A 24,314-nucleotide genomic window follows, 5' to 3' on the forward strand; every position below is an offset into this window, starting at 1 on the left:
CATCTGTTGCACGTGCCACCAGACCCCCACCACCCAACACACACACACACACACACACACACACACACACACACACACACACACACACATATAGTCTATTTCATATGCTATTCCTCTCAGAGAGCCCCACTCACAGGGCTTGGAGAGAGGCATCTTTGCCAGCCAGGTCCTAGTTAAGGGAAACATGGCGAGACCAGCTATATCTATGATGCTGATGCTCTCAATTATCCTTCCTCAAGCCTGTGCTGCGCTTGCTGCTATGACAACAGCTTTAGGGGTCATAGAAGACAAATCAGCTGTGAGCCCACAGACAGAGACAGCACCCCAGCCCTGGGAGAGGTACCGCCTGCCGGACACTCTATCTCCGGTCCACTACAACATCACTCTCTGGCCTCGTCTGACGAAGAACGAGCACGGTCTGTACGTCTTCACTGGACACTCTACTGTGGACTTTGAGTGCGTGAAGGAGACAGACCTGATCCTCATTCACTCCAGCAAACTCAACTTGATCAAGTCCAGCGGGCATCACGCAACTCTGACTGGACTTGGTGGTGCAGTTGCACCAACTATCAAGACCACATGGCTCCAGGAGACAACAGAGTACCTGGTCATCCAGCTCAACAGCAAACTAGAGCCAGGAAAGTCTTACCAACTCTACTCCAGCTTTCAGGGAGAGCTGACAGAGGACCTGAATGGGTTTTATAGAAGTCATTACAGCGAGGGTACAGAATCCAAGTAAGAGCATCTAAAACATTTACTAATGTTTAGCTGTGCCTTGTTTTTAATATTCTCTTAAGCCGTCACAAACATTTCCATGTTCAAATGTTAATCATTTAACTGTAACTGTAAACGTACACTCTAGCTATTGTGCCTCGTCTAGTTACATCAATGTTTATGTGACCGCACGAGAGGCACAATTTGTTTTTAAGACAGTTGTTGATACCACAGAGAGTGTAAAATGAGGATAGAGGTGCATTCATAGAGTTGAATACAGCTGTTTTCTCTCGCCTGAGACTGAAAGCTACATTCATATACAACCCGAATTCAGTAGTGTTGCTGGCATTCATTTCAAAACATATTTTTTTGCAAAAAACAAATACCATTTAATTTTATCTCCTTCAACAGCTGATATGTTGTCTTTGAACTATTCTCAATTAAAGATATAGGGTTGACATAATTTGTAAATCATAGCATTCTTTTTTTATTCACACTTTAGAAAGCGCCCCAACTTTTTTGTAATTCGGGTTGTAGTTCCTAGAGTTGGTTACAGCTGTTTCCTTTCTCCTGAGATTGAAAACTACACTCGGACAGTTGAACTCAGCTCGTTCCTCTCCCCTAACACTCCCGCAGAGTGGTCGCTGCATCCCACCTGCAGCCTACGGACGCCAGAGAGGTGTTCCCCTGCTTCGACGAGCCCGCACTGAAAGCCGTTTTCCACGTCGCTATCATACACGATCATGGGGCCAGTGCTCTGTCCAACAGCATGGAGACAGGTCAGTGGAGTAGTCATACACAGGACGTTATTGCTTTTTCTATTTCCTGTTTGTGTAAATGTTTGTTCTATTTCCTGTTTGTGTAAATGTTTGTGATTTGCTCATGTATGCAGTTCACACAGGGGGAAAGGAGAGATAGTAACATCATAGGGTTTAAAAGTGCAGTGCAGTCCACTGATTTAATCAAGTGCACTTATTTTGGTCAAATTCAGCAAACTGCGCGTCACAATCCTCTAGCTGTCCATTAAAGTACACAGTCCTGGAGCTGTACATGGGACACACACATAGAGTCCATATTAGGGCCAAACTAAGTTCTAAACAATTCCAAACAATTAACATGTTGCTTCAGAAAACATGTTGCTTTTATCTGATGAATTTAGTTGGTATTTGTAACCCATCTTGAGTGTGGATGGGGGTGAGTCTAAGACGCCACTGTTGAGTGTGAATGTGGGTGGGTCTGAGATGCCACTGTTGAGCCCTCTGGAGGTGTCATGGGTTTAATTCAACAAAACACTGATGAAGGAAGGTGCCTGCTAGATAACCCAGTGAAATGCTCTTGAAGACTGCTTTGTTGGTGATGATTTCCCACCACAATTGTTGGTGATTTTGTTTTTAATAAACAGGCTTGGTTGTTGATTGGCCGCTTAGGGAAATCCCCTACCTATAGCACAAGGTATTTAATAATTCAGTTAAATTTGAAATGCTTTATTGCCAGGTCACTCGTATTGCCAAAGCAGTTATTATATAATACTATAAATCTGGACAATTTATATTCTCTGTTTAGGGCTAGGTAACATGGTAACACTTTACTTGACAGTATCGACATAAGAGTGACATGACACTGTCATAAACACATAACACTGTCATGACACATGAACCCTAACCCTAACCCTAAACCGAACCCTAATCCTAACCCGAACGCTAATCCTAATCCTAACCCTAACTTGTTATGACAAAAACCCTTAATGACCCCAAAAACCCTTAAAAACACTTAATGACAGAAGTGTTATGTCATAAACGTTTATGACACGTTCATGACAGTGTCATGTCACTCTTATGTTGATACTGTCAAGTAAAGTGTAACCGTCACTAATCTACTTTAATGTTTAGTTTCTTTTTTCCAATGTTCTAAATAGGCTTCTCTACATTGCTTTATCATTTGGTTTCCTCAGATTGTTTTTTGGAAAACAGTGTTGTCGTGAGACTGGTCAGAGTGTGTTTAGGGCAGGGCAGTTAGCCTCTGCAACAACCAATGCAGGAAATTGTTTTCTTGGCTCAGCTCTTGGGTTTGGAGGGTTTTGTAATAAAGGATGTCTCATGGGCTGGATTTAAGGTGATTAAAAAAGTGCTCTTTTGTGAATCTTAATGATTAGTGGGTATCTGGTAATACTTATCCTCTGTATATGTGAGAGATGTCAGGGACTATACAATCTAATCATCAGCAGCAGGCCAAGGATCATGCAAAGGCAATGTTTAAATCTAGTGATATACAACACGACATTGAGAGATGATATTTTCATCTTGTGAGTCTAGAATCAGAGGCTTTAACTTCTCACCATCAGTTCCACATTAAATGTGTTCCTGAAATCTGAAAGTTAAACTGTAAACTCTTAACATGTGAGCTTTGTTCTTGTTGCTGTTGTTGTTTACAGATGTGGTTAACATAACGTTGTTGTTCACAGATGTGGTTAACACAACATTGTTGTTGTTATTGTTTACAGATGTGGTTAACATAATGTTACTGTTGTTGTTTACAGATGTGGTTAACATAACAATTGATGGACATGATGTTTCTCAAACCACCTTTAAACCAACAAAACTGATGTCAACCTATCTGGTGGCTTTTGTTGTTTGTGACTATTCACACATTAAGACCCATGAAATTCCTGATGTTTTGGTAAATACTGCAGACATTTATACATCAGTTTATAAGTATATAATACTTTTAGTTCACTGTAAATATTAGCCATTTGTAGCAATAATTAACTTTTATTAACTGTCTAATTATTTTTTAGATTCGCCTGTGGGCAAAAAGAGAGCTCCTGGTTGGTCGCTATGGAGATTATGCTCTCAATATCACAGTCCCTCTCCTCACTAGGCTGGAGGCCATGTTTGATATCACTTTCCCTCTGGACAAGTATGGTGAGGAAATACTGACATGTCTGCTTCATTGCTTGTCTAATTTAATAAAAAATACACGTTTGAATAAATTGCTATGGTGTATAATTAAGGATATACAAAGATTAACCCTGACTGAAAGTGGGTGATTTAGTATAGGGATTTAGTATTTAGTATAGGCCTACTGTATATGTCAGAGTTGTAGTTAGTTGATAGTGAGTTGTGACATGGCTATTACCCATCAAAGTTATGAATGTGTTATTCTGTTAAAATATGTACAGAACAGCTAGTAATTTGTATGTTAACGTGTTTCCATCGCTCAACTGATGGAGCAAAATTCTAAAACCACCAATGCCATGGGTTCACTTCTTGAGCAAAATTGCTTGGCAGCGTTCCTAAACAATGTTGTTCAGGCACTTTTCCATTGATATTGGGCAAAAAAAGATTTGGAGAGAGGGCGAATTATTGTAATTGTCCATTTGGAATTGACCATGTGCCTGCTCAGCCACATTGAACAAAAGTTGCCAAGTGTCATCCTAACGGAATGGAACCTCTCTCTCTCTCTCTCTCTCGCTCTCTCTCTCTTCAGACCAGGTGGCTTTGCCAGACTACAGTGCTTACCCCATGGAGAACTGGGGCCTGGTCACCTACAGAGAGGTGGTGCTCTGGTACGACCCTAAGCTCTCTCCCCACAAAGACAGAGAGTGGGTGACCATCACTGTGGCCCATGAGCTGGCCCATACGGTAGACTCTCCATCCTCCTCTGTATAAAAACGGCATTAATACCACTCATGTTTGGCCTTCTGTAATGTATGTTATCACATTAATATCACTGATGTTTGGCCTTCTGTGATGTATTTTATTACAGTGGTTTGGAAACCTTGTGACGTTAAAGTGGTGGAATGACCTGTGGCTGAACGAGGCCTTTGCCTCCTACATGTCCTATGTGGTGTCCAATCAAGTAAAGCCAGATATGAACCTGGTACGTATTACATGTTCCTATTCAGTTGTTAAGTCCGACATCACATGTTGTTTCCAGGCCAAAAGCTCTTTCGTCCAAAAAAGTTTACTAGCGCCGCCAGCCTATTTTCACAACCTGTAAACCTTGTCACCATCATCTCGTGTTGGAGAGGGAAAACATTGCTTGACTCTAACAGAGTAATTAGTGTAGCTGTGCAGCCAGATGATATACAGTAAGTAATAATAATAATATAATAATAATAAGCTTTATTTGTATAGCACCTTTCATACACAGAATGCAGCTCAAAGTGCTTTACATTTGAAGCATGTAACACAATAATAGTCAGTCAGTCATTATCAATCACTTTTCTTCATTGCTGTGGCCGTTTATGATCCAATCAGCAACATATCAAAAATATAGAAAATAACATGTCATAAGACTGGCAGCCTTAACCCTTTACCCCCCACAAGCACGCCATATGGCATAAGGGATAATGGATGACACGGCGTTTGGTTAACAGAAATTAATGAAGTTGTAAAACGGCAACAAAACACACTTTTTGGAATGCCCCTGGACTCGAGTACTCCAAGCCTTGTGTGTGTTGTGTATGTGGTGTGTGTGTTGTGTGTGTGGTGTGTGTGTGGAGTATGTGGCGTTTGTGGTGTGTGTTGTGTGTGTGGTGTGTGTGTGGTGTTTGTGGTGTGTGTGTGTGTGTGTTGTGTGTGTGTTGTGTGTGTGTGGTGTTTGTGGTGTGTGTGTGTGTGTTGTGTGTGTGGAATTTGTGGCGTTTGTGGTGTGTGTTGTGTGTGTGGTGTGTGTGTGGTGTTTGTGGTGTGTGTGTGTGTGTTGTGTGTGTGGTGTGTGTGTTGTGTGTGGTATGTGTGATTGTAGATGGACATGATGCTGCTCATTTACCCCAAAGAGATCATGGGACAGGATGCCCAGACCGACTCACTTCCTCTGTCCTGCCCCGAGGAGGAGGTGAAGACGCCAGAGGACATCGGACTGATGTTTACGCAAATCACATACAGCAAGGTAACAACAACAACAACAACAACAACAACAACAATGTTATTGTTGATTGCATGACACTTTTACATTTTAGCTTACTTACAAGGGCCAGTTTCCCCAGAGCTACGTACTTGACCTGCTCAAGGACACAAATGACAGCCAGGAATTGAACCCTCAACTTTCCTGGCTAGTTCCTTAGCGACTATGCTACCACTACCCCATAAACAATGTGACGTAACATGGCATGACATAGCATAACATGCTGTGATGTTTGAGTGTGTGCGGTGTGCTGGGTAACATGGTGTGGTGTTTGAGTGTGTGCTGGGTAACATGTTGTGGTGTTTGAGTGTGTGTGGTGTGCTGGATAACATGCCCTGGTGTTTGAGTGTGTGTGGTGTCCTGGGTAACATGTTGTGGTGTTTGAGTGTGTGTGGTGTGCTAGGTAACATGGTGTGGTGTTTGAGTGTGTGTGATGTGTAACATGTTGTGGTGTTTGAGTGTGTGTGGTGTGTAACATGGTGTGGTGTTTGAGTGTGTGTGGTGTGTAACATGTTGTGGTGTTTGAGTGTGTGTGGTGTGTAACATGGTGTGGTGTTTGAGTGTGTGTGGTGTGTAACATGGTGTGGTGTTTGAGTGTGTGTGGTGTGTAACATGGTGTGGTGTTTGAGTGTGTGTGGTGTGTAACATGTTGTGGTGTTTGGGTGTGTGTGTTGTATAACATGGTGTGGTGGTTGAGTGTGTGTGGTGTGTAACATGGTGTGGTGTTTGAGTGTGTGTGTTGTATAACATGGTGTGGTGTTTGAGTGTGTGTGGTGTGTAACATGGTGTGGTGTTTGAGTGTGTGTGGTGTGTAACATGGTGTGGTGTTTGAGTGTGTGTGGTGTATAACATGTGGTGTATAACATGTTGTGGTGTTTGAGTGTGTGTGGTGTGTAACATGGTGTGGTGTTTGAGTGTGTGTGGTGTGTTGGATGTTCCAGGGGGTTCTGGTGCTGCACATGCTGTCTAACTTCCTGACTGAGACTGTGTTTCTCCAGGGCCTCAGGGTGAGTTATACTTATCACTAACACCAGCCACACGTGCATTATATATATATGTGTGTGTGTGTGTGTGTGTGTGTGTGTGTGTGTGTGTGTGTGTGTGTGTGTGTGAGTGTGTGTGTGTGTATATGTGTCTATATATATATGTGTGTGTGTGTGTGTGTGTGTGTGTGTGTGTGTGAGAGAGAGAGAGAATGAGTGATACAGAGCTCAAAGCTCAAATTGTTTAACCTTTGCTTTTAGTGTGTGTGTGTGTGTGTGTGTGTGTGTGTGTGTGTGTGTGCTCTGTTATTCTATCTGTGTGCTAACTCTGTTATTCTATCTGCAGACCTACCTTAAGCAGTTTTCTTTCAGCAGTGTAACACCTGCCAACCTCTGGCACCATCTGCAAAATGTAAGTGGCACCATGAGGAATGTATGGCATGGGTTGGAACCATGAGGAGTGTGTGGCATGGGTTGGCACCATGAGGAGTGTGTGGCATGGGTTGGCACTGTGAGGAGTGAGTGGCATGGGTTGGCACCATGGGGAGTGAGGAGTGTGTGGCATGGGTTGGCACTATACAGAGTGAGGAGTGTGGCATGGGTTGGCACTATGGGGAGTGAGGAGTGAGTGGCATGGGTTGGCACTGTGAGGAGTGTGTGGCATGGGGGTTGGCACCATGGGGAGTGAGGAGTGTGTGGCATGGGGGTTGGCACTGTGAGGAGTGTGTGGCATGGGGGTTGACACTATGGGGAGTGAGGAGTGTGTGGCATGGGTTGGCACTGTGAGGAGTGTGTGGCATGGGGGTTGACACTATGGGGAGTGAGGAGTGTGTGGCATGGGTTTGCACTGTAAGGAGTGAGGAGTGTGTGGCATGGGGGTTGGCGCTGTGAGGAGTGTGTGGCATGGGGGTTGACACTATGGGGAGTGAGGAGTGTGTGGCATGGGTTTGCACTGTAAGGAGTGAGGAGTGTGTGGCATGGGTTTGCACTGTAAGGAGTGAGGAGTGTGTGGGATGGATTGGCACCGTGAGGAGTGCATGGCATGGGTTGGCACCATGAGGAGTGCGTGGCATGGGTTGGCATCATTGTGACACCCACCAACATAATAACTTCCCACCAATGTAATAAACCGCCAACGTAATAAAAAAACTGCACATTTTAAACATAATAATCCTGCCAACGTAATATTTTTTTTAATTAATTGGGTGTTATATTATACTGTATCGCTATAATAACATTTTCTGTCATTATAACCACTTTCTTACGTACAGTACTTTACTTGAGTGTTATGTTTTTATTTTTTTATTACATGTAAATTATGCAAATTTCTATTACGTTGGTGGTTTATTACGTTGGTGGGTGCTACACACCATGAGGATTGTGTATTATGGATTAGGCATTGTGTCCTTCTGTGCTACTGTTTAGTTTAAGTTACTTTATTTTTCCTTGAAGTAAGTGTGTCCTCTGCATGTGTCCAAATCTGTCCCCTGCACGTGTCCTCTGCATGTGTCTAAATGTGTCTTCTGCATGTGTCCAAATCTGTCCCCTGCATGTGTCTAAATGTGTCCCCTGCATGTGTCCAAGTGTGTCCTCTGCATGTGTCTAAATATGTCCCCTGCATGTGTCTAAATGTGTCTTCTGCATGTGTCCAAATGTGTCCCCTGCATGTGTCTAAATGTGTCCTCTGCATGTCCAAGTGTGTCCTCTGTAGCCCATTTGGAGGTAGAGTACACATAAAGCCTCATTCAACTGCAGCGTGTCATTAAAAAATTGTATTAAAATACAATGAGATACTTGGCATTACTTACTAATAATTCCAAGCCTCATGTCGGACTGCAGTGATTTGCTGATGTTGATTGTTGTTAACTGCAAGGCTGTGGATGGCTCTCCTGAAGTGAAGCTTCCTGCATCGGTGGGTGACATCATGAACCGCTGGATCCTTCAGATGGGGTATCCTGTGGTTACCATAGACACCACAACAGGAACCATCAGCCAACGGCACTTCCTCCTTGACCCCAATGCTGTGGTGCAAAGGCCGTCCTTTTACAAGTAATGTGCAAGAGGCAGTTGTACCATAATAAGCCAGTACTGTGTTTTTAATGCCCTACTGAGCTGTGGGGGAATGATAACACTGAAGATAACACAGCTTCTAATCTGTTTAAGGTATGAGTGGATTGTTCCTATAACATGGATGAAGAGTGGCATAGAGCAGAATAAAGTCTGGCTCATACATAAATCAGGTATAGCAAAACTACCCATGAGGATTTCTCCAATGGCATGTCTGTTTTTTATTATTTGAAGGGCCACTTTTCAGTTTCTGCAAATATTTCAATGCACACTCTTAAAATGTGTGTGCCTATCTGGACACAGAGATGTGTTAAAAACAACGCAAGTTGTGTTGTTTTCAACACATTCGTTTTAAGAGTGTAACAGATTAATTTGTGCTCAAACCTGTACAGACGTGTGTGAAGCCATGAAAACGGATAGAGAGTGGGTGCTGGCCAACCTCAACATGTCTGGGTACTTCCGGGTCAACTACGACCTGGAGAACTGGCACCGTCTCATCACCCAGCTCGGTGCCAACCATGAGGTGAGCCAACCACGCCGTGTAGGGCATTGCCAGGTGAAACTGTTCCACTTGGGATGCCCTATAAATCACGCACGCCCTCTGTGTCTCACACATGCAATACAGGAGATCCCAGCAGTGAGCCGAGCTCGGATTATTGATGATGCCTTTAACCTGGCAAGGTATTCTTCAGTCTCTCTGTACTACTACTACTTTGACAGTCATTGCTGTTACTGACGTATGTAAGTTTTAGCTGTTAGTAGAATAACTGATAACTGTCTCAGTGCCATTACATATCGGGAAGTCCCAGGAGGGGTGGGTCGGGGTGGGATGTGGGATGTGATATTTGTCTTGTTATTTATTTTGTGTGTATTTTGTTTGTCTTTCTCTGCATTCAAACTTGATGATGTTTTGAAAAATGTATGAATACAGATAATTCCTCAATAAAGAAGATTTGAAATAGAATAACTGATAACAATCTACTTGAGAGTCTGCTCACAGACACTTAAAGGAGAAATCCGGCGAGTTTTCAGACTGTTATATCAGTTGAGGACAAATATAAAATGAATGTTTATTATATTTATATAATATGATTTTCAGTGATAGTATTTTTACAGTGCATGAAAATGCACTGTACTGTTCTTCCTAGGCTTCTTATTACAGTGCATGAAAATGCACTGTACTGTTCTTCCTAGGCAACTTCTTATTATTATTCCGCTTACCACTTTTTCCGTACGCAATTTCTCTTGAACAGTTTAACTTAGAAACTTCATTCAAACTTTGTAACGTAGGTATTCAAACGGACCAAGCTGCTATGTCTTTTCAACTTTGAAACTTTTATACTTTTTAAACTATTAAAGAAAAACTTTTTAAAAATCCCCATAGATTTAACATTGCCGATTGTGACATCATAATATGGCCGTTAAGCAATTAGAATCCTATGGCAGGTGTTCAGGCCACAGGCTTTAAAGTGTGTATGTCAGGTTAAAACACATTTTTGACAAATGAAGGGACATGAAGCAAGATAGTAGTGAGTAGTGATTTTTCTTGAAAAATCAACTTTAAATACAGTAGAACAATGAGTCTGTCTCAATTGGTGTACTTATGTGAGTACACTTTTGTGTAGTACACTATGTGCACTGTGTGCTTACTGGCGGAGTGTGCAAATTTTAACAAAATAGTATTGTCTCATATCAAACACTAACTCCGTGCACTTCACGGAAATGACGATCGCAAACATTTTAATATAACTTTATTGGCGTCCTCAATTCGACAGTGCCATGGTCATACTGTGTCAAAACATGAACCGTTTATGTTACAGTATAACTTGCTTGTACCTCCGTAAAGTCTGTTTTCCACTGCTGCTGCTTCAGCTTTCTCAACCGCGATTACCACGAGTTTGAAAACGCTCCCTCCCCTTCCACTATTTGGCCAAGATGGCGTCTGTTAAGGGCGAAAAGTGTCCAGCGTTGCACACTCAGCTTTTTGACCGTTATGAGTGCACCATCCGGGAACTTGCAGCGCCCTTCGTGTCGTTGGAATTTTCAGTGTGAACACCCTCATGCACTCAAATTAGGTATTGTAAGTGCAGAAGTACGCGATTTGAGACACAGTCAATATTTACAGCTATTTTTATAACTGAATTTATGAACATTCCAGACACAGTGATGACCTCATAAGAGGGAGTCCAGCAAAGTTGAGCATAGGGGAGAATGGGTTTTAACTGCATTTTCTTTTACACTGATAAGGCCAAAAATGTTCTCTATGACATACCAGTGGTTCATAAGCATGGGCCTGACTGGCAGGGACAAAGGGACAAAATTTAGGTAAATCATGGCCATCAAATCATCAGTGAGAGATTGATTAGGGGTGTGAGTAGGATCGGGTCACTATGAGTATGTATCATGGCTTCAAAATGGCAGTTGTGTCATTTGCCATCACATAGGCTTTCATATACAACAAGTTAAGTAGAATCAGTAAGCAAATTAATAGTCTGTCTATAGCTAACATTAGATAGATAGATAGATAGATAGATAGATAGATAGATAGATAGATAGATACTTTATTGATCCCCAGGGGAAATTCAAGGTCTCAGCAGCATACAGACAACACAAACACATTCTTTAACAGCAGAAAGAGTAATTAAAGTATATAATATAAAAACACAACTAAGCAATAAGGACAGTAGAAGATAAAGAATATGCTAAATATACTAAAATACAAATTATACTAACACTTAATCTAAATCAATTCTAAAAACAGTATCCACATAGTGGTGATTAATCAATCAGAGGCACTTGCAATGACTGAGGCAGAGACTGAGCCTGTGATTCTCTGTGCATAGTAAGGTATGGTAAGGTGCTCTGTGTGAATGAGTGTCATGGTGGTAGTGCAATGGTGATAGTGGTCATGGTGATAGTGCAAATGAATAAGTCCAACAGTGCAACAATGCAGAAATAAAGTAAAGTAAAGTCTATATATCTATATATTTAACTATTTAAAGAAAATGAATAAGTGTGGCCACAGTTCGGCTGTGGCATGGAGGGGGGGGGGGGGGTATGCATATGTGCTAATGTGCTAATATAGCACGCAAACAGTGAGGCATAAAGACAGTGGTAAAAGTGGCTAGTGGACAGACAGTATCCAAACATGGAGGGGGTGAAGAGGCAGACAGACTATGCAGAGAAGTCTATCTCTCCTCTTCCCTTAAGTGAGGCACTGAACAGTTCAATGGCCCTGGGGACAAATTACTTTCTCGGTCTGTCAGTTGTGCAAGGCAGTGAGCGAAGTCTGATCAGCCCAGCTGATCAGGCTCTTCTGCTTAACAATAGTGCTGTGGAGTGGGTGACACTCATTGTCCAAGATGTTGATCAGTTTGTTCAGGGTCCTTTTGTTAGATAGTGAAGTGATGCACTCCAGTTCAGCTCCCACTACAGAGCCAGCTTTCCTTACAAGCCTGTCAATTAAACTAACCATTAGTTGATAAGCAGATGTATATAAAGAACAAATGTGTGGTAACACATATAGACTGATGGTTTTATAGTCAGATCTCTAAAGAAAAGCATATATGCCCATGGTTGGCTGAACACTGACTAATTGTCTGACTTATACACTAATGAGTTGCTGATTCTACTTAGTTTAGGCAGAATCTTTCTAATGAGACACAGCACTCAACAAATCCTCCATAGAAATGCATGGGCTTAGTTACGCATATCACACCCCTTCCGTGGCAAAACGTTGACATGTGAATACATTGAGCCAATCATGTGGTGTGTTGTGAAGACATTGTGCCAATCATGTGTTGTGATCTCGCCACTGGAGCAAGATTGCAGTAGATTGGTGTCGTGAAGCCTTGCGCACGCGCATTTTTGCAGAGATGGGTGCCTGATGAGTGCCCAAAAAGTGTTGCCATATGGCCGCCGAGTGGAGGGACTTGCCTAAAAGGACTTTGGTTTAGGCTATATAATGGCCTATATGTGATGGCAAATGACACAACTGGCATTTTCAAGCATTGCTACTTACCCATATCCTCTTCATCACATTTTAAGATCAATAATGGTTGCCAGTAAAGAAAACAATTATCAGGATATTTTTATGTCAGGCAGGTTGTAGACTCTAGCATGACATACTGGAATGAAGTCATGTTTTTGGCCTCATCAGGGGAAAATAAAACCTACTGTATGATCCCTTATCCCATGTGTTTTAATTGACCAACTTTGCTGGACTCCCTCTTATGAGGTCATCATTGTGTCTGGAATGTTTCCTGGAATGTTCATAAATTCAGTTATAAAAATAACTGTAAATATTGTTCTATTGTATTTAAAGTTGATTTTTCAAGAAAAATCACTACTCACTATTATCTTGCTTCATGTCCCTTCATTTGTCAAAAATGTTTTTTAACCTGACATACGCACTTTAAGCATACAAACTGGCCCTATTAAGACTACACATCCTGTTCAACTGCTTCCTCTGCCAACCACTGTTTCAAAATAAAAGTCCTCACTACAATATTTCACTGTTAAACAATTTAACCCTTTAAACTACTGAACTTTTGAACTGTTCAGCCATTGTAACTGTTACTTGTCATCAACTATTACTCCTACCCACTGTAGCTAGTTAGCATGTTAGCATCGCTAACATTTTTAGCAAAACTGCTAAAAATGATTAGCTAAGTTAACTAAGTAACGTGGTTAGCATATTTAACATGTTAGCATGCTAGTTAGCATTTTTAGCAAAGCTGCTAAAAATGATTAGCTAAGTTAGCTAAGTAACATGTTTAGCATAGTTAGCATGCTAGTTAGTATAGTTAGCATAACTGCTAAAAATGATTAGCTAGTTAATGAGATGATGCCTAATTTGCATAATTAAACATTCGAATCTCAAAAACTTGTAATACATTTTTTGTTCATACTTGTGTAAGTAATCAACTGATGAAGTTTCATTGTGATGTCTATTATTTAAAAATTTTACCCTATTCACCTGTAGTGTCTCGCCTAACTATCTATCTATTAAACTAGCTGTCTATCAACAACTTTTAAACTATTTACATTCAACTTTTAAACAGTCTACTCTTAAACTATCATTAAACTATCTATCTATTAAACTAGCTGTCTATCAACAACTTTTAAACTATCTACATTCAACTTTTAAACGGTCTACTTGTAAACTATCATTAAACTATCTATCTATTAAACTAGCTTTCTATCAACAATTTTTAAACTATACATTCAACTTTTAAACGGTCTACTTTTAAACTACCATTAAACCATCTATCTATTAAACTAGCTGTCTATCAACAACTTTTAAACTATCTACATTCAACGGTCTACTTTTAAACTATCAACTTTTATTAAGCTATGCAACCACCATGTCTATCCTAGCATCACCGTAGTAACCATCTTTTGTATTATCTATTTTGAACTATACATGATATTTTACATCACAACTTTTGAATTTTCATGCACTGGTAATTCCTTGGAATTGCATTTCTAGTTTTTTATTCATACTCTTTATGAAATTGAAGGGCAAAGGTGATCAGCACAACCTTGGCTCTGAGGACGACTAAGTACCTGAGGAGGGAGAGAGAGCTCTTACCCTGGGAGGCAGCCCTGGACAACCTGGAGTACTTTTTCCACATGTTCCAGCGCAGTGCTGTGTACTCCCCAATGCAGGTGAGTTGGGTAGGCTGAGAAAGAGAGAGAGAGAAAGAAAAAAAGAAAGAAAGAAAGAAAGAAAGAAGTAAATGAAGACAGCTATCTGTATATATAAGTATTAATATAATATAAGTTTTATTTATTTTTATTCTATTTTTGACAGAATGCATATCAAAACATTGATAATTAATAAACTCACAATCACAACAGAGACATTTCAGATGTAATTTCTAATCAGATAGCTGCTATGACAATAGCAAACCAGTTCTTTGAGATTATTGAGTTCAACAGGAAGTATGTATGTCCCTTTTAGGTGTATCTTAAAAAACAGGTCCAGCCACTCTTCAGACACTTTAAGAATATTACTTCAAACTGGACAGACATACCATCAAAACATACAGACAAGTAAATAATGCTATTTTTTTATTATTATTTTAAACCAATGTTGTTACTGCAAAGACATTCTGCCATCATCCTGCTGCGTTGCTTCCCCGGTGGACAGATATACCCAGGCCAATGTGATCTCCCTGGCATGTGAGGTGGGACTGGAGGAGTGCAGGCAGTTAGTCACAGCCTGGTATGGAGAGTGGATGAGCAACCCAGACATTAACCCGTAAGCAATAACACACACATCCAGTTAACCCCAGGGTGAAGACGTGCTGAGTGAGAGCCATTCGACATGCTGTTCTTGCTGGACCATCACATTATTTAATATCCTAGATTGTGTTGTTACACTTTACTTGACAGTATCGACATAAGAGTGACATGACACTGTCATGAACGTGTCATAAACAAGTGTCATTTGATTTTTGTCATAACAAATTAGGGTTAGGTAAAGGGAAGAATAAGGTTTAAAAGTGGTCTGATGTTCTTTCTGTGCACTGGCCTATTGGTACCATACCCTTTAGCTTCTCCTATATGTAAAAGCATGTTAAAATATATTATAAAATTCCATGGTCTTACATTAACTATATTTAAGGAAGTTATCTAAAATGTAAATGGAAATAAATAGGTAATAAATAGGTAATAACTAGTTAAAATATTAATATTTTGGAAAAAAGCTCATTAAGGTAAAAATTGCCTAAAAATACTTAATATCAGGGTTCTAAAATAGTCTAAAAGTGCCTACTGGGTAAAATCCATAGTACAGGTAAAAAAAGTGCTAAAATTGTGTAGTCATCAAAAGTGCTAAAGTGCAAATGTGCAATATAAATAGAACAAGTATATAAAGTGATAAAAGACACTCAAAATAGATAAAACACACATAGAGAAAGAAGGAAATAAATACCAGTACTATAAAGAATACACAAGGACACCAAAGACTAAAAAAGTGCTATATCCTGACATTAAGTAAGAAACAGAAAACAAGTAAAAAAAGGTTTAGGGTTAGGATTACAATAGGATTAGGATTAGGGTTAGAGGTTAGGATTAGGGTTCATGTCAATACTGTCAAGTAAAGTGTTACCGATTGTTTTCTTTAAAGGTTGTATCAGTGATTGCAGGCCCAAACATAAATGATCAAATTCATCCAATCTTTCCTCACGATCCGCTAGCTGGCCGCCCTATAAGCAGGCCGTCAAAAAAACGCGTCTCTGTAGACAGTCTAGGCTCCGAGATCTGTACACAAAAACAATAGACCGCAACAGTGGTACCAACCACTCAAAACCAAATTAAATAGTGTTCCAATCACTGACGAGATGCGCGTTTAAGAGAGTTTCAATTGCACGGGACAGAGGGGGAGGGAGTAGCGAGCTAGCTCTCTGTTTTGTTTGAACATCAACAGAAGTGACGTTACCCCGTCATCGCTTATACAACCTTTAGGCATGCAACGCAAAGAAAGATATGAGGCATAAGAAAACATTAGGGGGAAATTGTTACTTTTGTAGAGTTTGGGGCTATGGTAACGAATGAAATAGCTTGAATGGGTTCATTGAACAGTTTGCAAGTAATGAGCTGATGGTTCTGTTTTGGTTTTGGCTCTATCCATCACTGTTGTGTGCACAGGATCCCTCCCCACCTGAAGCAGAAGGTGTACTGTGCAGCTCTGTCTGAGGGTGGCCTCCGAGAGTGGGACTTCTGTTGGCAGGAGTTCAACCTCAGAGCCGATGCCACTGAGCATGCCCACAGCGACATGCGCAGATCCCTCGCTTGTACCCGTGTGCCCAGGCTGCTGCACAGGTTCGGACAGGAATTCACCCTTCGGCTTCCACCCTCAGTGATGTAGACGTAGCGTCCGTTGTCTTTACTGTGCAGCTCAGCCCTGCACTTGCCCGGGCTTCAACCCACAACTCACAGCACTTCGGGATCGGGAGCCGCGCACGCTAGCAATCAAGCTAAAACCCCAGGGTGCTTGCTCTCTCGCCAGCACGGTTTGTTAAGGTGTCAGGAGGGAGGTTTGCTAAATGTACATACTGTGCAGCTACATACCAGCTTGCTACCGCTAGGCTACATAATCACAATGGACCCTTTCAACAATAAAAACAAAAACAATGCTTGAACGTTCTATTTGGGCCCCAATCTACTTCCTCTGCATTAAAGGTGCGATTTGTAGGATTGTTACCGAACGTTCTGTTGGCCAAAATCAAAACACTGATGAACGTTCTCAAGACTACCAGACGCGAGCCTCTTCTGGGTTGCCAGATGTAAAGAAGACTTAGCTAACGTTAGTTGACCTGCAGCTGCTTTAACGTTTCTCCAACCATGACCCAGCTACACATTACGGAAACAGTGAAAACAAAAAATACCTCTCTAACCAACGTAACCTAACCAACGTAACATATGTAGCTGAAGTTAGCGATGCAGATGAAGTTTAGCATAGGCTACCTGTTGTGGAGAAATATGGCCAGTTCTGCGTCAGACTTGATATTCTTCGTTTGACGAAGACGTCACCATCTCAGGAAGCTCCTCCGATGTCCACTTAATTTGTTTCTTGTTTTAATTTTGAAAATTTGCCTGCCTCTTATAGGCGTTCATGACTACAACTGACAGCTGTTGACAGTTGGCCTTTGCTAATTTGGCAACCCAAATAGGAGGACGCGCTAGCCCATTATTAATACGCTATTCTAGAATTAATCGTTCAAAACATAAACGAAAATTCCAAGAGATTCCGCCCCGTAACTGATTTTTTTTCATGGGTTTTACGGGGTTTCACGGGTTAGAGTAATGTTGTCAAATAAGCCATTACTTCAATTCATCGTGTTTCCTCACTCTCTGACAACATATGGTGATCAATTTTGGAATGGTTACAGTTTATTTTCCATTATTTCCTACATACTGGACCTTTAAGATAACATATGGAATGTTAAAAAGGAAGTCTTGTGGGGCCAACTATGATGCTGATAATGTCACCCGTCTTTCATCTTGAAAGGGTCACCCGCATGAGTAGATCCATACCAAAGATTCTAGAACAGAGCTCAGTTCTAGAATCTTTGATCCATACTGACACCAGTGGAGGAGAGTGGAGTCAGACAGCTCTTTTCTCTCGTGCATTCACCATTGCCTCTGGCGGCTATGACCGTACTCTTGGCTGGTCAACACAACACATGGTATTTATGTAACGATGGTGGAATGATCCAACATCTGGAAAAAAGGTCATCAATGCTACCCTGGGCTGATTCATTTGAGTGTGTGTCATTGCCTACTTAACACAGCTGTGTCTGCTCTCTAATTGGACACTGACATATTGACACCGGAATAGTTCTGTCCAAGTGGGTTCAGGTCACTGTTCGTCCAAACAGGCTATCTCTGTGACATCGGCTGGGTTCGTTGACAACTCTGAGGGGATTTGGGCTTGACTTGAAAATGTATTGTCAGCATTTGTAATTTCTTTTAGTCACAAAGGTACAGAAATAAGTGGCATTGAAAAATTAAGCAGCTGTGAATGTTTTCTGTTTGTTTTTGTTTTTTTCCGTCAAGACAGATTTTAAAATCCAGCCTTGTATGAAAGGGATTTCAGTGCAATCTAACACAAGTTAGCTCTGGTTACACAAGATGACTGCATCAGTGTAAAGCAAGATCCTTTTACACATACATACACTGATTCAGCCAAAGTTTTCTGCATTCTCTCCTCAAGGTACGTTCGATACATGATGGATCCGAATAAGAACCAGATGCTGGACATAGCTGAGACCACATCATACGTTGCCAGTAATGTGGTGGGCGAACCTGTCGCTTGGAACTTTGTAGTAACAAAATGGGATGACATCAGTTACAGGCAAGGCTGACTCTCTGCTCTGAGGCTCTGCGCTGACTCTCTGAGGTTTACAGCTGACATTGTTTATCCAATCATGACATCTGCCAAACATTTAAGTCATCCTTTACAATATTATATTACAAGATTTTGACACATGGCCCTTGCACCAAGAACAATATAAAAGTATTATGTGTGTTACTATGTTTTATATGTACAAGGACATATAAAAGTAACCATAGCAACTGTATAATGGACAGTAGGCACACATCTACATTGTTCCTCTTGACATAGTAAAGAGAAAAGTGGTACTTGCAGTAAGTCAAAACTAATGATATGTTGCATAACTAACTACTTGCACAACATAATTTTTCAACAGTTATGGTCCAGAGTCAAATGAACTAGCAGATCTTATTCTCAAAGTCACAAAGAGATTCTCCTCCAAAGAGAAGGTTGATGAGGTAAGTGTGTCACAGCCAAGCTGCATGTCTTTTCTGCATAATCTTGGTGTATAATAGCAAAAGTTGTTTACCAAAAGTTGTTTACCAAAAGTTGCAAACCTATATGACTAGAGGATGCACGTGAAGTAGCCATTTAAGCAGAGGAACTAAAGAGAGGAACTGAAAACACTTTTGTCCATCTGGCATCATCATTACGCAGATGATCACACTGCAAGTCTGTGCTCTCTTGTTCCACCCTGTCCCAGGCCTACCACAGCTGCTTTGCTTATCTGTAGCATAATGAGGTTGAAACGCAAATTACTGTAACCATTGATATGTGCCTCTATCAGAGGCGGCCCATCGGAGGACGATAGGGAGAGTCGTTCTCCTCAAAAAAGAGTTTGATTAGTATTGATAAGAGAGTAATGCGGGGGAAACATATACCAACCTTGCAGTCTTTCTCCTGATAACAATCAGCACAGAAATAACCATGTTGCATTATAACCTGCATCCATTTTCCATATGAAAACATAATTTGTGAAATAAAACCTTTGCTGGTAAGAAGAACATTCTCCTTGGCCCATTTGATTTGAACAGATCTCTTCCGCAGAAGAATCCTTAGTACATTAGAAGAATTAATTAGTACGACTTGAATGGTTTACACTATTCTCCTCAAGTCAAACGACCTGGCCTCCCTAGTTCTCTCTCTGGTCCCACCCCGTCTCTCTCTCCGTTCCCACCCCGTCTCTCTCTCCGGTTTCACCCCGTCTCTCTCTCTGTTCCTGTCTCTCTCTCCGTTCCCACCCTGTCTCTCTCTCTCCGGTTTCACCCCGTCTCTCTCTCTGTTCCTGTCTCTCTGTCCGTTCCCACCCCGTCTCTCTCTCCGGTCTCATCCTGTCTCTCTCTCCCGGGTCGCTTCCTGTCACTCTTCACTGTCCTCATATCCATAGAAAGAAAGAAAGAAACTAAAAACACAAGAAACTAGATGTACCACATAGTGGTACAAAATATGACCGCCGCTCAGTCCTGTACATCCGTTCCGCGAAAATAAATCACAGTTCAATTTGTCTCCATATTTTACTCCATCCCCCACTCTTGAAACTTTTGTGTATGCTTTTTTGGCATGCCTGAGTGTGTGTGTGCTGCTGCACAGAAAGTAGCCTACTGGTGCTGAAAAGGTGAATAGATTGTAGAATAGCCAAAGAAGATGTAGCATTGTTATAAAACCTTTAAAATCTCTAAACAATCACAAGTAGGGCAGTTCATCACAGTTCATCCATTGCAACTGGATTGATGAAAGGTCACTTACACCTGTAGGCTACATTGTATTTGGGAAAAGCAAAAGGTATCAGCATAATGTTATTAATTAATTTATTTATTTATTTATTTATTTATAAACAAAAAACATTTCCATGCCGTTTTCAACAGCTATCAAAAACAAAGGTCATTTTTGGATGGATGGATTTTTTGTGAATGTTTCAGCACAATGGACTGGACGTCTCTGTGCAAAGCACTTGAAGCATTGTGCCAGCGTCGCAGGTTCTAATCCAGCTTCACGACGTGACCACCGCTGTCACGCCGTCTCCCGTTAATTTTTAGGGGCAGCCGTGGCCCACTGGTTAGCACTCTGGACTTGTAACCGGAGGGTTGCCGGTTCGAGCCTCGACCAGTGGGCCGCGGCTGAAGTGCCCTTGAGCAAGGCACCTAACCCCTCACTGCTCCCCGAGCGCCGCCGTTGTAGCAGGCAGCTTACTGCGCTGGGATTAGTGTGTGCTTCACCTCACTGTGTGTTCACTGTGTGCTGTTTGTATTTCACTAATTCACCGATTGGGTTAAATGCAGAGACCAAATTTCCCTCACGGGATCAAAAAAGTATATATACTTATACTTCTTCTACATAAGACATCACATTTCATGTGAACATCATCCTATCCTTAGACGTTCTCTGCGGTAAACTACACTCCTTGTAGGAAGCGTCCATTGTTTTTCCAACCCACTTTTAACTTCCAACAAAATTACGTCTCACTGCAACGATGCGCCATCTAGTGGACAAACGACTACTTATCGCCAATACTGGAAATGCAGCCATGATGATGATGATGAATATTTATTTTGGCTTTCTTTTAATCCTACTGAATTTGTAATTATGTATCGGCTGTTCTAATACCGATAGTATGTGGGTGCCTGTGTGTGTGTGCATGTGTATATGTGTGCACCGCCATCTACAGGCCAATGAGTGTACAGTCACTAAATGTACACATAACCTAATTTTTTTTAGACCCCCCCATGGATGAAATTCTACGAAACTTGGCATACCCCCAGAGAATGCCAGGTCAATCATACACATAAAATTTGGTGCAGTTCTGAACATCTTAACTGAAGATAGGGGCGATTAAAGCAGAATAATATTCATTTTCATTTTTACCGGGGCGGTGCAAATCACAAATGAGTGATTATGGGCCAGGTTGATGTGGGCCCTTGAGACCAACATACCATAAAAGATTCTTCATCCTCAGTGCCACGGTTCAGGTAGTTATTTAGGAAAAACTGCTTTTTTTGAGGTTCGGGGGGCCCAGCACGGGGGGGGGGGGGGGGGGGGGGGGAGTGGCCCCCGGGGACGAAACAAATTTTTTCCGTAAAAGTCTAGTGGGGCTACATACCCACCAAATTTCATATGCCCCGGTGGTTCGGTGTCGTTGACCAAAAATTACGGGAAGTAGATGACGAGGAAAAAAAAAAAAAAAACTTTGACAATCCCTATATGACCGCTTCACTAGCGGCGGTCATAATAATACTTTAACAAATAATAAAAAAAAATATTTATGAGAGCCATTCTTCTCGTTCAGTTGCAGAGCTTCAGAAAGGTCCTGTCCCAGGCTGGACTTGACTCTGCGGTGAGGGCGGTGGAGAAGGCCATCCAGAGAACAGAGGACAACATCAGATGGGTTGCAGAGAACCTGGAGCAGGTCCAAGAGTGGTTCTCAAGAGAGGGAACGCTCAGAGGAGAGAATGGACTTGAATGACCACGTGGTGTAGAAACAGTACCACTTTCTAGAAGAAAAAAAAACCCTGGGTAGAGTGAACGGATGAACCTTGTTGACTAGCACATATGCATGGATGAATCTGATTGACTGAATGAATTTGAATGGCTGAAACATATTTGAATTTATAACGGAAACATGGATGACCCTGGGATGGCTGTAGTGGAATGACAGGGTGAATTGAGATGGCTTAAGGGAATGACTGGATGGATCTGGAATACTGAGGTGAATGACCTGATCATTTCAATGTGGGAGAGAGGAATAACTGAATGAATCTGGATGAGTGAATGCATTGTAATAACTGGATGAATGTGAATGACTGAATGAACCGCTGTGTGTTTGAGTGGAATAACTGGATGAATGTCAATGATTAAATGAACCGCTGTGTGTGTGAGTGGATGGATCTGTGTGGCAGAGCTTATATAACTGGTATCTGAGCTCCAGCTCCTTATCTAATCAGCAAGGCTGTGCTTTAGTCACTGGATTCATCACCATATAACTTTCCAAAACCTGCTTTATCATATGCTGCGGCTTGTTGTTGTACTTCTGAAATTTTAAATAACTCCTAGCAGTACTAGACCAAGCCAAGTATTCTATCCAAGTGCTATCCTTATCCTTAATTGTTACTGAATAGATTGCTTGAATGGTTTACTTTTTATTTTTACTCTTAGTTGTATTGTACATCAATATAAACCTTGATGATTAGAATATAACAAATACTTTCTAAAGACTTTTGTAAACAGAGGTATTTTGCAGTATTGTTGAATAAACATATTTATGCCTTTCTCCATACACTATACAAGATGGATTCACAGACAAGTCAGTCTCATTTCATCATATTCTGGGCCAGAAACTAACCTGAACAAGGACTCTCCTCCTGACATAAACAAGATACTAAAAACATATTTTAAATACCAATAAAATATGTTCATTTCCTTTTACCAGTTATCTGTACAATAAAAACCTTTGTTGCTTCATTGCTTTTGGGCCACTATAGAACAGTGTAGTATACTTTATTGTGGTTCATGATTCACTCTACACTGATTTGCTGAAGAGCTTCAGTTGAAACTGTACAACTTGACAATAGAACTACCTGATATCTAATTTAGTTGATAAGACTCAAGCAGAAATTGAGTAAAGTTGGAAGAGAATATTTGGCATTATTTGAAATATACACCAAAACCACCCCAAATAGAAGCTTACTGGTCCTTGCACTGACAAACCAGTTGGTGGCTGGTGCAGTGATATTCACAGTCCTTTTCCATATTTAATAGAAACACACCCATGGCCACATTACTGTATAAGAGTTCAACACAGTTCAACACACACACACATGCATACAAAACACCCATGGCCACATGATGGAAGCACAACCTCAGTTCAACACACACACACACACACACACACACACACACACACACAGGCTACGCGGCAAAGACTAATGCTGGCTGTGGTCAGAATCTGGGTAGTCAGCAGGGCCAGTGATTGTCCCTGATGGTGCAATGTTGTGGTTCCTGGTTCTTTAGAAATTAAATTCTGTAGACGTTGTTTGTCTTATTGCGTAAGAGGGTAAGCACAGCTGTTATTAATGTTCTTTAAGTGGTAAATGACATTCAACACTACAAATATGAGTAGACTAGCCTGGAAAATCCAGACCCTGATAATCTAGAAAGATTAAGGGTCTGGCAAAGAACAATGTAATGGCCCAACTCGAGGGGCGGCAACAAGCATGCATTTAAAAATCTCACTGCACGCAATTGGATAACACTAGACCATGTTTACTCTGAATGATTTCGGACTTCGACGCAATCGGATAACACTACGACCAATGTGTAGCCTACTGTCCTCCAACGTTGCAGCGCTGTCTTAATCAGTTTAGCTGGTTCCCTGGAATGTTGGGGTAAAAGTAATGTGCATCATTGCTCTTTGCCAGAGTGTCTCGCAGAGACAATTCCATTGTGCTCTCGCGAGAACTCTGGATTTCCAGGGTATGAGTAGACAGGAATTGGTGCAAAATGTCTCATTGTTTAGAAAACAAACAGATTACTGGAAAGAATAACAATGGAAAACATGCAGATCTTTGATGATCTTTGATGAAGCAGATGGGCTCCCCCTATTAAGTCAGGTTCTGCTCAAGGTTTCTTCCTGGAATATGGGAGTTTTTCCTTGCCACAGTTGCCATATGGCGTGCTTGTGGGGGGTAAGAGGGTTAGGGCTGCCAGTCTTATGACGTCATTTTCTATATTTTTGATATGTTGCTGAGTATATCATAAACAGCAAAGAAAAGTGATTGATAATGACTGACTGACTATTAGTGTGT

General features: G+C 41.3%; 1 protein-coding gene across 1 annotated transcript; it reads left to right on the forward strand.

The window, feature by feature from the left end:
- The first annotated feature begins 85 nt into the window (after positions 1-85).
- Positions 86-22,971, forward strand: LOC121694230 (aminopeptidase N-like). Its single transcript, XM_042074263.1, has 20 exons — positions 86-735; positions 1,351-1,493; positions 3,251-3,390; positions 3,509-3,635; positions 4,201-4,355; positions 4,480-4,593; positions 5,464-5,607; positions 6,564-6,629; positions 6,952-7,017; positions 8,479-8,654; positions 8,769-8,845; positions 9,065-9,195; positions 9,298-9,353; positions 14,195-14,342; positions 14,638-14,729; positions 14,827-14,937; positions 16,329-16,502; positions 18,397-18,537; positions 18,893-18,974; positions 21,800-22,971. Exons 1-20 carry the CDS (start codon positions 185-187, stop codon positions 21,974-21,976), a joined length of 2,871 nt encoding a protein of 956 aa, XP_041930197.1. The 5' UTR covers positions 86-184; the 3' UTR covers positions 21,977-22,971.
- Positions 22,972-24,314: the final 1,343 nt, after the last annotated feature.

This window comes from Alosa sapidissima, chromosome 20 (genome assembly GCF_018492685.1).
Source record: "Alosa sapidissima isolate fAloSap1 chromosome 20, fAloSap1.pri, whole genome shotgun sequence".
Classification (NCBI taxonomy): Eukaryota; Metazoa; Chordata; class Actinopteri; order Clupeiformes; family Clupeidae; genus Alosa; species Alosa sapidissima.